The 17,054-nt window shown below is 37.5% G+C and overlaps 1 protein-coding gene across 1 annotated transcript in view; it reads left to right on the top strand.

The window, feature by feature from the left end:
• LRP1B (LDL receptor related protein 1B) overlaps positions 1 to 17,054 on the top strand; it is a 1,943,477-nt gene that overhangs the window by 1,889,232 nt on the left and 37,191 nt on the right. Inside the window, exons 85-86 of the mRNA XM_055261032.2 lie at positions 11,181 to 11,355; positions 15,481 to 15,585. Of these exons, the coding sequence (XP_055117007.1) occupies positions 11,181 to 11,355; positions 15,481 to 15,585 (280 nt within the window). The remainder of the gene's footprint in view (positions 1 to 11,180; positions 11,356 to 15,480; positions 15,586 to 17,054) is intronic.

The raw sequence follows: 17,054 nt of genomic DNA, 5'->3' as shown, positions 1-17,054 counted from the left end.
CATTTTATTAGATAAATAGCTGAATTGATACTTGGAATTTAAATATGAGTGTGTAGTAATTATGTGAGAGTATATAGAGAGGTGACACTGATGAAAATATGGCACGTATTTATACAAGTTTACATAGATGCTTGTAATTCTAAGTGCATTATAGATGTGAAGGGAGTGAGAGAGAAATTAAACTGGCATTCTTACGATTTATTAACATTGCAGTTATTACTTTGAGTCAATTATAGAAAACCTGGGCTTTGTTTGAATCACTCAATTTAGAAATAGACAACACCATCACATGTTTCAAACTCTTTCCTGGACTTGCACGTAGCGTGCACCGTGATAACACTTGAAGTAACAGAGGACACTTGAAGAGATTATTTTGCTTTACAATTTACAAGTATCCAATGATTGCATCGTAGCCGAAATACCAGATGCTAAAGTCTCTTATTAAGTAAGATCTGCTTTCTCCTGTGTTCAGGAGTCTTGGGGTGGGAAATGAGTAAATAGGAAAGCCTTTAAGACACGAAAGAAAGAGAGAGAGAGAGAGAGAGAGAGAGAGAGAGAGAGTGGAGAGGGAAGGAGGCAAGAGAAAGGGACAAAGACATTACATAAACGTCGAAGAATAGGCCCTAGAATCCTAACCAGGGTGCAGAAAACAGTCCAGCCAAACATCGAACTCAGCAGCTTCCACATGTTTCAAACATTAAGCCAAATAACTGGAGATATAAGATTTTCATAGAAAGGCAATGGGAGGCAACTCTGTCAGGGCGGGAGTGTCGTGAGCAACTCTTTGCCCCTGAATTTCAACTCAGCATGGAGTGTTAAGAATGTGAACTGGGAGAAATGAAATGTCTTCCCATTTGAATATCTGTAGAGAAAGGGTTCAGAGCATAAAATTATTTCTGCCAGTTTTAGAGGGGAAAAAATGGCATGGCTTAAAAACATGCAATTTAGAATTATTTATTAAAGTGCAAATTCTAATATTTGCTTATTTCCCAATTTTATCATAAGCAAACATTTCTTTTACAGTCTTGGATTCCATTTTTATGCCATGAGGCCAATCAACTGCATTGAATAATGCGCATCCTACATGCTATGAAAAAAATATTGGACGCATTAAAGAGTGAAGGAATTTCTGTAAAGCATAAAAAGTGAACCATGAATTCCTTTCAAAAGTTGTTCCTACAAAAAAAAAAACTAGCCTAGTTAGCTAAATAAATGAGAATTTCTAAAACATTCTAAGGTTGCTTATGTGCCTTTTATTAAAAAGAAAAACCATTCTCTGTTGAAGTGTAATATACACAGAAAAGTTTTAAATCACAAGTAAACAGTTCAATTAAATATTACAAGGTGTACACATCAGTTTAAACCAGCATTCAAGTCAAGAAAAACATTATCAGCAATGCAAAACTTCCCGCATGTTCTTCATCGCTCTCCTTTCTCCTGGAAGATAAATCCTTCTTAAATTCTAGAAGCAGAGATTCAATTTAACTTTTGAACCTTATATAAATATAAAAATGTAGTATATATATATTTTGTGTCTATTTTTCTCAATATTATTTTTGTGAGACTCATCCATATTTTTGCTTATAGCTGCATTTTGTGTACGTGTGTGTGTTTGCATATGTGCATTTTATTGTATAAATGAAACAGTCTATCCATTCTTGGGACAGACATTTGGTTTTAGAATTTGGGCTTTTTAAAATATTGCTGGGGGGTGGAGCCAAGATGGCCGAATAGGAACAGCTCCAGGCTACAGCTCCCAGCGTGAGCGATGCAGAAGATGGGTGATTTCTGCATTTCCATCTGAGGTACCAGGTTCATCTCACTAGGGAGTGCCAAACAGTGGGTGCAGGACAGTTGGTGCAGCGCACCATGTGCAAGCCGAAGAAGGGCGAGGCATTGCCTCATTCGGGAAGCACAAGGGGTCAAGGAGTTCCCTTTCCTAGTCAAAGAAAGGGGTGACAGACAGCACCTGGAAAATCGGGTCACTCCCACCCTAATACTGCGCTTTTCCAATGGGCTTGGAAAACGGCACACCAGGAGATTATATCCCACGCCTGGCTCAGAGGGTCCTACGCCCATGGAGTCTCGCTGATTGCTAGCACAGCAGTCTGAGAACAAACTGCAAGGCGGCAGTGAGGCTGGGGGAGGGGCGCCTGCCATTGCCCAGGCTTGTTTAGGTAAACAAAGCAGCCAGGAAGCTCGAACTGGGTGGAGCCCACCACAGCTCAAGGAGGCCTGCCTGCCTCTGTAGGCTCCACTTCTGGGGGGCAGGGCACAGACAAACAAAAAGTCAGCAGTAACCTCTGCAGACTTAAATGTCCCTGTCTGACAGCTTTGAAGAGAGTAGTGGTTCTCCCAGCACACAGCTGGAGATCTGAGAACGGGCAGACTGCCTCCTCAAGTGGGTCCCTGACCCGCGAGCAGCCTAACTGGGAGGCACCCTCCAGTAGGAACAACTGAAACCTCACTCAGCCAGGTACTCCTCTGAGACAAAACTTCCAGAGGAACGATCAGACAGCTGAATTTGCAGTTCACGAAAATCTGCTGTTCTGCAGCCACTGCTGCTGACACCCAGTCAAACAGTCTGGAGTGGACCTCTTGCAAACTCCAACAGACCTGCAGCTGAGGGCCCTGTCTGTTAGAAGGAAAACTAACAAACAGAAAGGACACTCACACCAAAAACCCATCTGTACATCACCATCATCAAAGACCAAAAGTAGAAAAAACTACAAAGATGGGGAGAAAACAGAACAGAAAAACTGGAAACTCTAAAAATCAGAGCACCTCTCCTCCTCCAAAGGAACGCAGCTCCTCACCAGCAACGGAACAAAGTTGGATGGAGAATGACTTTGACGAGTTGAGAGAAGAAGGCTTCAGACAATCAAACTACTCTGAGCTACAGGAGGAAATTCAAACCAATGGCAAAGAAGTTAAAAACTTTGAAAAAAAAATTAGACGAATGTATAATTAAAATAACCAATGGAGAGAAGTGCTTGAAGGAGCTGATGGAGCTGAAAGCCAAGTTTCGAGAACTATGTGAAGATTGCAGAAGCCTCGGTAGCCGATGCAATCAACTGGAAGAAAGGGTATCAGTGATGGAAGATGAAATGAATGAAATGAAGCGAGAAGGGAAGTTTAGAGAAAAAAGAATAAAAAGAAACGAACAAAGCCTCCAAGAAATTTGGGACTATGTGAAAAGACCAAACTTACGTCTGATTGGTGTACCTGAAAGTGAGGGGGAGAATGGAAACAAGTTGGAAAACACTCTGCAAGATATTATCCAGGAGAACTTCCCCAATCTAGCAAGGCAGGCCAACATTCAGATTCAGGAAATACAGAGAATGCCACAAAGATACTCCTCGAGAAGAGCAACTCCAAGACACATAATTGTCAGATTCACCAAAGTTGAAATGAAGGAAAAAATGTTAAGGGCAGCCAGAGAGAAAGGTCGGGTTACCCACAAAGGGAAGCCCATCAGACTAACAGCTGATCTCTCAGCAAAAACTCTACAAGCCAGAAGAGAGTGGCGGCCGATATTCAACATTCTTAAAGAAAAGAATTTTCAACCCAGAATTTCATATCCAGCCAAACTAAGCTTCATAAGTGAAGGAGAAATAAAATACTTTACAGACAAGCAAACGCTGAGAGATTTTGTCACCACCAGGCCTGCCCTAAAAGAGCTCCTGAAGGAAGCACTAAACATGGAAAGGAACAACTGGTACCAGCCACTGCAAAAACATGCCAAATTGTAAAGACCATCAAGGCTAGGAAGAAACTGCATCAACTAACGAGCAAAATAACCAGCTAACATCATAATGACAGGATCAAATTCACACATAACAATATTAACTTTAAATGTAAATGGGCTAAATGCTCCAATTAAAAGACACAGACTGGCAAACTGGATAAGGAGTCAAGACCCATCAGTGTGCTGTATTCAGGAAACCCATCTCACATGCAGAGACACACATAGACTCAAAATAAAGGGATGGAGGAAGATCTACCAAGCAAATGGAAAACAAAAAAAGGCAGGGATTGCAATCCTAGTCTCTGATAAAGTAGACTTTAAACCAACAAAGATCAAAAGAGACAAAGAAGGCCATTACATAATGGTAAAGGGATCAATTCAACAAGAAGAGCTAACTGTCCTAAATATATATGCACCCAATACAGGAGCACCCAGATTCATACAGCAAGTCCTGAGTGACCTACAAAGAGACTTAAACTCCCACACAATAATAATGGGAGATTTTAACACCCCACTGTCAACATTAGACAGATCAACGAGACAGAAGGTTAACAAGGATACCCAGGAATTGAACTCAGCTCTGCACCAAGCAGACCTAATAGACATCTACAGAACTCTCAACCCCAAATCAACAGAATATACATTTTTTTCAGCACCACACCACACCTATTCCAAAATTGACCACATAGTTGGAAGTAAAGCTCTCCTCAGCAAATGTAAAAGAACAGAAATTATAACAAACTGTCTCTCAGACCACAGTGCAATCAAACTAGGACTCAGGATTAAGAAACTCACTCAAAACCACTCAACTACATGGAAACTGAACAGCCTGCTCCTGAATGACTACTGGGTACATAACGAAATGAAGGCAGAAATAAAGATGTTCTTTGAAACCAACAAGAACAAAGACACACCATACCAGAATCTCTGGGACACATTCAAAGCAGTGTGTTGAGGGAAATTTATAGCACTAAATGTCCACAAGAGAAAGCAGGAAAGATCCAAAACTGACACCTTAACATCAATTAAAAGAACTAGAAAAGCAAGAGCAAACACATTCAAAAGCTAGCAGAAGGCTAGAAATAACTAAAATCAGAGCAGAACTGAAGGAAATAGAGACACAAAAAAACCCTCAAAAAAATTAATGAATCCAGGAGCTGGTTTTTTGAAAAGATCAACAAAATTGATAGACTGCTAGCAAGACTAATAAAGAAGAAAAGAGAGAAGAATCAAATAGACGCAATAAAAAATGATAAAGGGGGTATCACCACCAATCCCACAGAAATACAAACTACCATCAGAGAATACTACAAACACCTCTATGCAAATAAACTAGAAAATCTAGAAGAAATGGATAAATTCCTCAACAAATACACCCTCCCAAGACTAAACCAGGAAGAAGTTGAATCTCTGAATAGACCAATAACAGGCTCTGAAATTGTGGCAATAATCAATAGCTTACCAACCAAAAAGAGTCCAGGAACTGATGGATTCACAGCCCAATTCTACCAGAGGTATAAGGAGGAACTGGTACCATTCCTTCTGAAACTATTCCAATCAATAGAAAAAGAGGGAATCCTCCCTAACACATTTTATCAGGCCAGCATCATCCTGATACCAAAGCCTGGCAGAGACACAACCAAAAAAGAGAATTTCAGACCAATATCCTTGATGAACATTGATGCAAAAATCCTCAATAAAATACTGGCAAACCGAATCCAGCAGCACATCAAAAAGCTTATCCACCATGATCAAGTGGGCTTCATCTCTGGGATGCAAGGCTGGTTCAACATATGCAAATCAATAAATGTAATCCAGCATATAAACAGAACCAAAGACAAAAACCACATGATTATCTCAATAGATGCAGAAAAGGCCTTTGACAAAATTCAACAACCCTTCATGCTAAAAACTCTCAATAAATTAGGTATCGATGGGACGTATCTCAAAATAATAAGAGCTATCTATGACAAACCCACAGCCAATATCATACTGAATGGGCAAAAACTGGAAGCATTCCCTTTGAAAACTGGCACAAGACAGGGATGCCCTCTCTCACCACTCCTATTCAACATAGTGCTGGAAGTTCTGGCCAGAGCAATCAGGCAGGAGAAGGAAATAAAGGGTAATCAGTTAGGAAAAGAGGAAGTCAAATTGTCCCTGTTTGCAGATGACATGACTGTGTATCTAGAAAACCCCATTGTCTCAGCCCAAAATCTCCTTAAGCTGATAAGCAACTTCAGCAAAGTCTCAGGATACAAAATCAATGTGTAAAAATCACAAGCATTCTTGTACACAAATAACAGACAAACAGAGAGCCAAATCACGAGTGAACTCCCATTCACAGTTGCTTCAAAGAGAACAAAATACCTAGGAATCCAACTTACAAGGGATGTGAAGGACCTCTTCAAGGAGAACTACAAAACACTGCTCAATGAAATAAAAGAGGATACAAACAAATGGAAGAACATTCCATGCTCATGTGTTGGAAAAATCAATATTGTGAAAATGGCCATACTGCCCAAGGTAATTTATAGATTCAAGGCCATCCCCATCAAGTTACCAATGACTTTCTTCATAGAATTGGAAAAAACTACTTTAAAGTTCATATGGAACCAAAAAAGAGCCCGCATCGCCAAGTCAATCCTAAGCCAAAAGAACAAAGCTGGAGGCATCACACTACCTGACTTCAAACTATACTACAAGGCTACGGTAACCAAAACAGCATGGTATTGGTACCAACACAGAGACATAGATCAATGGAACAGGACAGAGCCCTCAGAAATAATGCAGCATATCTACAACTATCTGATCTTTGACAAACCTGACAGAAACAAGCAATGGGAAAAGGATTCCCTATTTAATAAATGGTACTGGGAAAACTGGCTAGCCATATGTAGAAAGATGAAACTGGATCCCTTCCTTACACCTTATACAAAAATTAATTCAAGATGGATTAAACACTTACATGTTAGACCTAAAACCATAAAAACCCTAGAAGAAAACCTAGGCAATGCCATTCAGGACATAGGCATGGGCAAGGACTTCATGTCTAAAACACCAAAAGCAATGGCAACAAAAGCCAAAATTGACAAATGGGATCCAATTGAACTAAGGAGCTTCTGCACAGCAAAAGAAACTACCATCAGAGTGAACAGGCAACCTACAAAATGGGAGAAAATTTTTGCAACCTACTCATCTGACAAAGGGCTAATATCCAGAATCTACAATGAACTCAAATAAATTTACAAGAAAAAAACAAACAACCCCATCAAAAAGTGGGTGAAGGACATGAACAGACACTTCTCAAAAGAAGACATTTATGCAGCCAAAAAACACATGAAAAAATGCTCATCACTGGCCATCAGAGAAATGCAAATCAAAACCACAGTGAGATACCATCTCACACCAGTTAGAATGGCGATCATTAAAAAGTCAGGAAACAACAGGTGCTGGAGAGGATGTGGAGAAATAGAAACACTTTTACACTGTTGGTGGGACTGTAAAGTAGTTCAACCATTGTGGAAGTCAGTGTGGCAATTCCTCAGGGATCTAGAACTAGAAATACCATTTGACCCAGCCATCCAGTTACTGGGTATATACCCAAAGGACTATAAATCATGCTGCTATAAAGACACATGCACATGTATGTTTATTGTGGCACTATTCACAATAGCAAAGACTTGGAACCAACCCAAATGTCCAACAACAATAGACTGGATTAAGAAAAGGTGGCACATATACACCATGGAATACTATGCAGCCATAAAAAATGATGAGTTCATGTCCTTTGTAGGGACATGGATGAAACTGGCAACCATCATTCTCAGTAAACTATGGCAAAGACAAAAAACCAAACACCACATGTTCTCACTCATAGGTGGGAATTGAACAATGGGAACACATGGACACAGGAAGGGGAACATCACACTCCAGGGACTGTTGTGAGGTGGCGGGAGGGGAGGGGACAGCATTAGAAGATATACCTAATGCTAAATGACGAGTTAATGGGTGCAGCAAACCAACGTGGCACATGGATACATATGTAACAAACCTGCACATTGTGCACATGTACCCTAAAACTGAAAGTATAATAAAAAAAAGAAAAAAGGAAAAAGAAAATAAAATATTGCTGTGCATATTACATGTATGTTTCTTGACATACATGTGCATGCTTTTCTTTTGGGTATATGTTAACAGTGGAAGTGCTAGGTCATAAGGTGTGCGTATGCTGAAATTTAGGAGATACTGCCAACTGTTTTCCAAATTGGTTGAACCACTATTCTCTCCCACGAGTAGTAGATGAGAGTTTCCACTATCATGGTATTATCAATCTGGTGGGTGTGTATTGGTATTTCATTGAAGTGTTAATTTATTTTCATCTCCTTGATTACTAGTGAGTTATATATAGGCCCACATCTTTTCATTTTATTTTTTATTTTTTATTTGAGACAGAGTTTCGCTCTTGTTGCCCAGGCTGGAGTGCAATGTCACAATCTTGGCTCACTGCAACCTCTGCCTCTTGGTTTCAAGCGATTCTGCTGCCTCAGCCTCCATGAATAGCTGGGATTACAGGTGCCTGTTACCACATCCAGCTAATTTTTTGTATTTTTAGTAGAGAGGGTGTTTCACCATATTTCCCAGGCTGGTCTCGAACTCCTGACCTCAGATGATCCACCCGCTTCAGCCTCCCAAAGTGCTGGAATTGCAGGTGTGAGCTACCGCACCCAGCCCATCCTTTTAATATTAATCTAAGATTTAATTTATGCAAAAATTGCTTATAATTAGCATACTGCAGATAAGTTTTTAACTTTGACCTTTAGTACCTTAAGTTAAATGCAAACTATTCTTTGTTGGAGTGTGGTCCTGGACATTCATCAACCTCCAGAATATTAATCCATTTTTTTCTAGTTATTTGGGTCTTTTCAGGGTATAGTTATAAAAACAAAGTGCTTCAAAATTTTACATGAAAAATTAAATTTTAATTTTGGTTTTCAATGTTAGTTAATAAATAAGCTATTTTGGTCAAATCAAATCTATTTACAAGTATTAGACAATGTAGTCTCTTTGCCAACTAGTAAAATTCTCTCCAGATCATCATTTCTTACATTTTCTAGTTCCCATGGGAACTACCTGGTCCCCATTTCAGACCTATGAATTATAATCTAGGAGTGGGTGGCAGAGAAAGGCACTGGAATTTTCATCTGCAAGTAAGTTTCCTATATGATTCTGTAATTAATTATATCCACCATGGCAACCTTTGAATAATGACATAGTAAGAAAACGTTGCAAAGAAACATCAGCAGACTTCTATGTCTCATCAGACAGCTAATAAGCCCCAGTGGATGAAATTTTAAAGCAGTTGGCAATATTAAAAGAGCTTTTTATGAATTAGAGGTATCTTGCAACCTGCCTAAAGAAGGTTGTTCTTCAGAGGTTTCTGCATTGAATGGGAGGCTATCCTGGATGATCATATAGACTGCTGTTGATATACTCTTCATAAATAAAAATAGCATTTGTGTGTATATACCCTCCAAGCCTAGAACAACTACAGAAACCATAATGTATGGCTATTAACACTATGTTAAATTTCAGATCTCCAACTCTCTTACCTTTTGAAAGTGCTATATGTCTTAAATATAGCCAAAACCCATATTAATAGGCTTCAACCCTAAATCTCAATGAAAGTACTTGGCACAGTGCAACAGCAAGCATGGGAATGCTTGAAATAAATTTCCATAAATATGAAGCAAGTCTGTCAATAAATTTAATTTGTCTGATTTAATAAAGGGTTAGATAAACAAACATGAGAATTATAAATTACGTTTTAATTTTTCTTACCCATTATAATTGTCAATATAGCAGGATGAAGTATATAAATTGTGATTTTTATCTCAGCTAATCTCATTTAATGTTGCTTCACAATTAAGTAGATAAAAGGAAATTGCATCTTCTAAATGCAAAGCCTGGAATCAATTTAATCAACTATTTTGCATAGGATCATTTATATTATTAATTTCAATATTTAAGTGTGATAAATTGTAATATATTCATATATAAAAACATAGACATGTTTGCTTTTCAAAAGACAGAAGCAGAATGTCTAATTTTATTGTTAGAGTGGTTGTTATATTATTAAATGGTCTTTGTTTCATTATGCATGTTCAAGGGGTATAGAAATATTTGGGTGAAGTGCTCCTTTCTAGTTGAGAAAATCGTCTGTGATGCTCAATGAGAAATGGACTTCAAAACAATAGGTTCAAATTACAGGGAGTTTCGTGACTGATGGGAAGATTAGTCTCTTAAGTTAGAAAAGGAGAATAGCCTAGATTTCTGTTATTATTCCCCATGAACGATGGGTGTTAGTCTCCCAGTTTGCTTTCCTCTCGGAGTTCCATGAGAGGCATAACTCGTTGTTTGCTCACCTGCTCAGGCATGCAGAAAATACCTGGGTTTGTTCTGCTACATGTACAGGGAGGCTTCTTTCCACAACACTAAAGTCTGGTGCAGGGGTAGGAGTCCTCTTCTCACCACATGTGGCTGACTGCCACTGTGACTACTTGAGACCGTCATTACAGCAGTTACTACTGTTACTGCTTGAGACCGTCATTACGAGACTGAATGAAGGGACGAACTTAGAAATGAAAACTTAAGACAAAAGAAACTGCTTTAAGGAAAGGTCCAGGGGAAGAAGAAGAGATCTCTCTGCTTCTAGTGAGCAAAGGCAACTGCCGAGCTTCTACAGCCCTTCCTATTTGTTGGGTAACAAGAGCAGGTCGGCTGCTTAATTGATCACAGGTTTATATTGTTACTGACAGGCCTCAATTATGCCTAATCATAAGAAACATTTGTGCCTGGATGGTGACTGCCCTCAGCAGTCCTTCTGGGTGGCATACACGGTTTTGTCGATTTGACAACATTCTGCATTAATAAGAAACAGTTTGTGGCTTACTCATATAGCCTCCAGTGGTATACCGATTTAATCACGACCCTCATTCTTTCAGCGTCCAACACCCGAACATTACTCTGTTCTCTGGATGAAAAGAGGAGGGAAGGAGGCAACAATAAATGACATCCAAAGAAATGTTAAGCGTTTCTGTTCATTTCAAACTATACTTATGTTGTTCATTAGAAAGAAAGCTAAGGGAACTTGTTAACTTTAGCTTTAATATTCAGAACCAAAAGAGTTTGTCAGCTAGCATTATAGCAATATAAGCTCTCTTCTCTTAGCCAGAGGAAAATGATGTCTAACTCAAAGAGGAGAATCAATAGCATTATTAAAGAATTCTACTTCATGTGTAATTATAAGCTGCTTTTGTAAATAATCTACCTATTATTTTTAAGTAATAAATGAAAGAGTAACCTTAATTATGACTGAAGAAAAATGTCCTGTAATATAATTTTATTTTTCTGTTTTGCCTTTTTTTCCTAGATGTGTGCCACCACTATTGTGTGAATTCTGAATCATGTACCATTGGGGATGATGGAAGTGTTCAATGTGTCTGTCCAACACGCTATGAAGGACCAAAATGTGAGGTTGACAAGTGTGTAAGGTGCCATGGGGGGCACTGCATTATAAATAAAGACAGTGAAGATATATTTTGCAAGTAAGTGTACATCCAGCTTAATTTATAAAAGGATTTGGACCCCAGTGGACATTGTGGTTCAGTAATAAATTGTAAAACCTTTGTAGATTGTTTTTATTCTAAAATTCTGTATTGTGCCCATTGCAGTTTTTATGACTAGAGAGTAAGTCTAGTTCACTTTAATTTGACCTGAACTTATTCAACATCTGTTGTGAATATCTGGGAATTATGAAAATCCATTATGTAATAAGATGGTCATATCATTCCCTGTACGAAATATTCCTGAGTAAGCAAGAAATGCCGGCATTCAGCATACTTTCAAAAACTACATGTAATATTATTCAATTATTCAATTAGATTAGCTCAGGCTGTTAATTGTTTCATCACTGTTATTGACAATAAGTAGGTTTGCTTTTCTGTTGCACATTGATTTGTTGAAGGAGGAGCAAAAGACCTGTCTAATGAAAACACACATTAATCCTTTTTTCTTAATCTGACTTTGAACATTATGATCAAAGCAAACAGAAGGAATAATGTGTTCTGGGAAGTAACTAAAACAAAAATCTTCGAGTTTGACTTTCATCGCACTGCCTTTTGCTCTTTGGCTTTAAGATTAAGTGAATGGAAAGCAGAACATTGCGGCCAAAGGGTGGTGCCATTCAGTTTCTATCATGAAACAAGTTTATGCCACTGAGGTTAGAGATCAATCCTCACTCCAGACCTCTTTTAATAGCTGTTTAAAGGAAGGGCTTATAAAGGACTGGACTCTATCACTTGCCTTGCTTGGGAGTATAATAAATAAGAATATGAGATAGGAAAGCATGCCATAAAGTGTCCATGTCACAGCTTCCGCTGAGAGCTCGCCAAGGGTGCCAGATGAGTTATGTTGCTCTGCCAAACAAGGCCCAATAAAATTTTATTACAAAGAGCATCAACTCTTTTTTATTTACTCTCATTTTAGAATTTATTCTAAATATGATTTGTATTATCATTATGAATGACATTTACGTACCTGCAAAATTGGGATATTTGAAAGTACATTTTTTAGTAAAGTAATTGAAAATATGACTGATATATAAATATGTGCCTTTGAAAAGTACATAAAAGCGAAACACGCTTTCATATAAACTATCCAAATCATGTTTCCTCATAAAGCTCATTTGTTCTTTGTGATGAAACTGTAGGATGACAGATCTGTATTTCAATTAGTGAGTGTACATTGTTCTCTATGTCCTGTGCACCATATATATCAGGATAAGCTGTGGAATCTTCTTTACAATTCCATTCCACTTACCCCAGAGATCTCAGCCCATGATCTCTGGGGAATCTGAGATCACATCTGAGAAATGGTGTGAGCCAAAGTTTCCTACCCATTTTACCTTGGAAAAGCTCATGTGGAGATGCAGACCCTCTTCCCTTTATGTAAGGAAGAAAGGGCAGGGATGAGGGTCCCTGAGTATCGCTTGCTATAAAGTCAAAAGTGCCTTCTCCAAAACAAAAACACCAGATTCTCACAATGAGCAGGCTACTGAGGTGCAACATAAGAGTTTGTGTTTTTTAAATGATCATTTTGGAAATGTATATATAAAAATGGATAAATAACAATTGCTAATAATGAGGAGATAGTGGAACTTTTAAACTAGGAATATAATAATACTTGATTTATTAAATAGGCTATATATATTATATATAGTATATATAATGTATAGTATATATATTATAACACTTGAACATGACAATACAAACATAATTCTTTGGCTTTTCTGAGACATGTTAGATGATTAAAGTTCATTTTTATTTCTATGATACTTTTCATATTAGCATTAAAATGACGTTACAGTGATGTTAGAATTTCTGTTTTATAGGTCAAGAACAGATAGTAGAACAAAACTGCAATAAAGTTAATCATTTTTACTTAATTAGGAAAATTCAAGCCATCAAGTATATTTGTTATTACAAATAGGCAGTTGTGTTTCTAATGCACAGCCTATGAACTGTTAAGTAGAACAGGTACTCTATCAAGTACAGTGAGTATAATCTTTAAAACAGAGCCAATTGCATATTTTTCTCTTTTCTGGAAATCAAAGTGAATACTGGTGAAGAAAGACTTGATCATAATCTTGAATAACCTAAATTACGTCTTTTTGATCACCATTGTCATGGGAACTATTTGTGTGGACTGAATAACTAGTAATTAACTTTTGGAAAGTGATACATCACGTATTCTGTGTGTGTGTGTGTTTGTGTGCACGTATGCTGAATGCCTCTAAAAAAGAAAATTATGAAAAGTTACATTAAAATATGAGCTGCACTCTTTGATGTATTGTAATGATTTTAACTACTGGTATTTCACATTTAAAATGTCTAATTTCTTTATTCAACTTAGGATTCAAACACAAACTTTAGAGGGAAAAAGAGGCAACATCTTTTGTATCCATTGGAAGCACAGGTTTAAAAGCAATCAATTAGGGTTTTTTGTCTCTTTTAGATGATGAGATTTGATAAACAGTTATCTTTTTTTGTAGAAAATCATTTAATGTATAATGAGCTAATTTTCCCTTTTGAGGCTGTTCCTTTGATAAAACAAGAAACTATAATTTTTTGACCTGAGGATTTTCAAAGAGGCTGGGCATGGAGGACAAGTAAAAGTCCCTCAGATGCACTTAGTCTATTAGACACCAATACCACTGCATGCTAATTAATTCACTGCATCCATATTAGGGTGCCTCCATAGGTTATAAAGGATGGGATAGTCTCTGTACAAACTTGAGACCACCCACCCCTTCTCTATGTCTTGTTCTGTTTACCTATATCTTTATTTCACATCTTGTACGTAGTTACACTGCTCACTGCTCCTGTTTACCTTGAAAAGAAATGTGATTTCACAATCTAAGCTTTTCAGAAACATCTTCAAATTAAACACCAATTAATGTTAAAAGCAGTTGAGGGCATTTCCAGTAGCTACACAACCCACATGAGGTCAAATAAACATGCATAGAATAAATGAACTACATGTCAACCAATTATTTTTAGGCATCTCACCTATCATTAGGAATCACCCTATGACAGATGCACTGCAATAGATATCTATCATGGAAAGGATCAAAGTGATCAATCGATATTGTAGCCTGATTTTTTTGTCAAGGTTATGTCCAGATGCACTGTGATACCATTGATTGTTTCATAGCAGCTAATACTGACATGACCACATGATCAGAATTGCCAGCATGATCTGTTGTTAATTCTGGTTTTGACCCACAGAGTAGGTCCCTGGATAATTTGAAATGTTGATGCACATTTCTGCATTCACTCAACAGTTTTCACTGTCCAATCTAATTTGTTTATTTAAAAAATGTAACATGGCAAGTAAAAAATGTCTGTGTTTTTCCCAGTATTGTTATGTTTATTTTTACAGTGTAGCAGTAGCTATTTATTCTTATCCCTAACATGTGATGTGACTTTAACTCAGAAACATTTTGGTAAGTTTTTCAAGAAAGCCTGTCTCATTACTTTGTTGCCATATTGCACATTGCTCCTATAACATAACTTTTTTTATGAACTACTCCATGTTTTTTTATGTTAGAATAAAAATAGTTTGACATTAGTTACAGTACATATTCAAAGAGAAACAGTGGGATAAAAGTGGCTACAGGATAACCCTCCACTTTCTTATGAAATGTGGGGTCTAAAAGTCTTAGCATTCTTTGAAACAGATTTTCCACTTTAGAAGAAAAGCTAAAGCACTTTTTTCCAGAGTACTTGATCATGTGGTTTATCATTCACACAGATGTCACCAAACCCTACTTACATGAAAAAGGAACAAGATACTGATGCTAATGTCTCCCGGAAGTGTAAATGATAGACATTAGAGTATATTTTTTCGCACATATATCTAGCTATATAAATGTTTATATTAAATGAACTGGTTGAAAATTTGAAAACTATCAGAAGAAAAATTTTATGGCATAATTCTGATATAAATTAAATAAAACTGCCTCTAGTGAGTCAGACTTCCTGAAACCTTCCTTTTAACCAGCCACTCCATCTCTCCTGTATGATGAATATTCTCATCCACAGAGAGTTTATGTCAGCTCTCAGCAATAATGTTGCCAATAACAATGAAATTGTTTTTCTTTGTTGTTGCAGCTGCACTAATGGAAAGATTGCCTCTAGCTGTCAGTTATGTGATGGCTACTGTTACAATGGTGGCACATGCCAGCTGGACCCCGAGACAAATGTACCTGTGTGTCTGTGAGTATTTAATCAAGTCATGGGCATTTTATAATAAGCCTTTGTATGTACATGAAATCCCTGTTCTATTATTCTCCTTTTCTGGGGTAATTTTAAATGAGTGTTTCATGGACATCTCTGATCAAGTATTGTCCCTCATCAGCTCATGTGCTGCAGAATCTCCTTTCATCAAACTGCTAATGATTTCATGAGGAAGAGCTCATTCTGTTCTTAGCATTGTACCATTTCAGACATGCATAGACCTTTGAACTTGGAAATGCCAGAGAAAATTGTTATAATTTTATTGACCTTATTCTGATATGTGAAGCCCAGAGATAATCATCTTTTATGAATCCTTTAGCACTTATGGCCATTTTTTTTTCACAAGAACTTGTAATATTCTTTCAAATGTATAATGCTAGTTGATGTTTGTATAAGACTTTGACTGTTTTATTATGTAAACCTATTAAGCCCCTGGCTCCTTTAGAGTTAACTCGAGTGTCCGAGTTTCTCAACACCTAGGAAACGTATTGGGTATATTCATAGTGCTCCTGAGAAAATCTGGAATTTAGTATTTCCTCCCCTCCATGATCTGATTGTCCACATCTGCATCCCGCTCCCGACCTTGTCAGAGTAGCATGTGATGAGTGTGTTTGAGAGACAGGTGCGCACATCTGGGAACCTTTTTGTTCAAATGTTACTATCTCTGTATGAAATGAATTTAAAACATATTTGGCAAAAAAAGTCAGATGCTTTATTTAGCTGTATTTTACTGAAATTCTGCAGATGCTCTGTGGGGTTTAAAAGTCAGCGCTGTGACCAGAAAGAGAACCCTTGTGATCACTACTGTCAGAATGAGGGGATTTGCACTTTAACTGCGTTTAATGAGCCGAGATGCAAGTAGGTTTAACCTTCCACTTACTGCTGCGCTTCGTGTGACATCATTTCAGGCTACAGTTCATTGGTTTAAATCATGAACATCCACATGCATTTCACAGAGTATACTTAATCTCGGGGCTCATCTGTGTCATACACACTTAACCTTTGCTTCACTCACCAACAAGTGTTTGCACCACAGACTGCTAGAGTGTCTAGAAATATAACAGAGAAAATGAAAAAGCTTGTGGAGCTGTCTAATAAAAATACATTTGCTAGAAAATAGTAGCTTTTAGAGAAGTACGGAAGCAGGTGTTTTAAGACTACTTCCGTATGCTGTATTTGGAATAATTTTTATTTAGTAACTGACTTATTTCAAGCACAGATGAAGCGCTCTATTTTGTTTCCCAAAATTTTACTGAGAACTGCCCTACCTTCATCAGTAAGACCTCTTTACAGATGAAAGGTCTTAGAGTAAGACCTTTTTACTCTAAGTAAAATTTCCAGAAACTTTATTTCTTAATAGTTTAAATCATTCTTTCTTGATTCAGTTTGTGGTGTTTTGAATATATATGCAATAGTAAACTCATATCTCCTCTGAGAAATTTCCAGGA

The sequence above is a fragment of the Symphalangus syndactylus genome, chromosome 22 (assembly GCF_028878055.3).
Source record: "Symphalangus syndactylus isolate Jambi chromosome 22, NHGRI_mSymSyn1-v2.1_pri, whole genome shotgun sequence".
NCBI lineage: Eukaryota > Metazoa > Chordata > Mammalia > Primates > Hylobatidae > Symphalangus > Symphalangus syndactylus.
The sequence above is the reverse complement of the archived record's forward strand: the minus strand, read 5'-3'. Positions and strand labels throughout refer to the sequence as shown.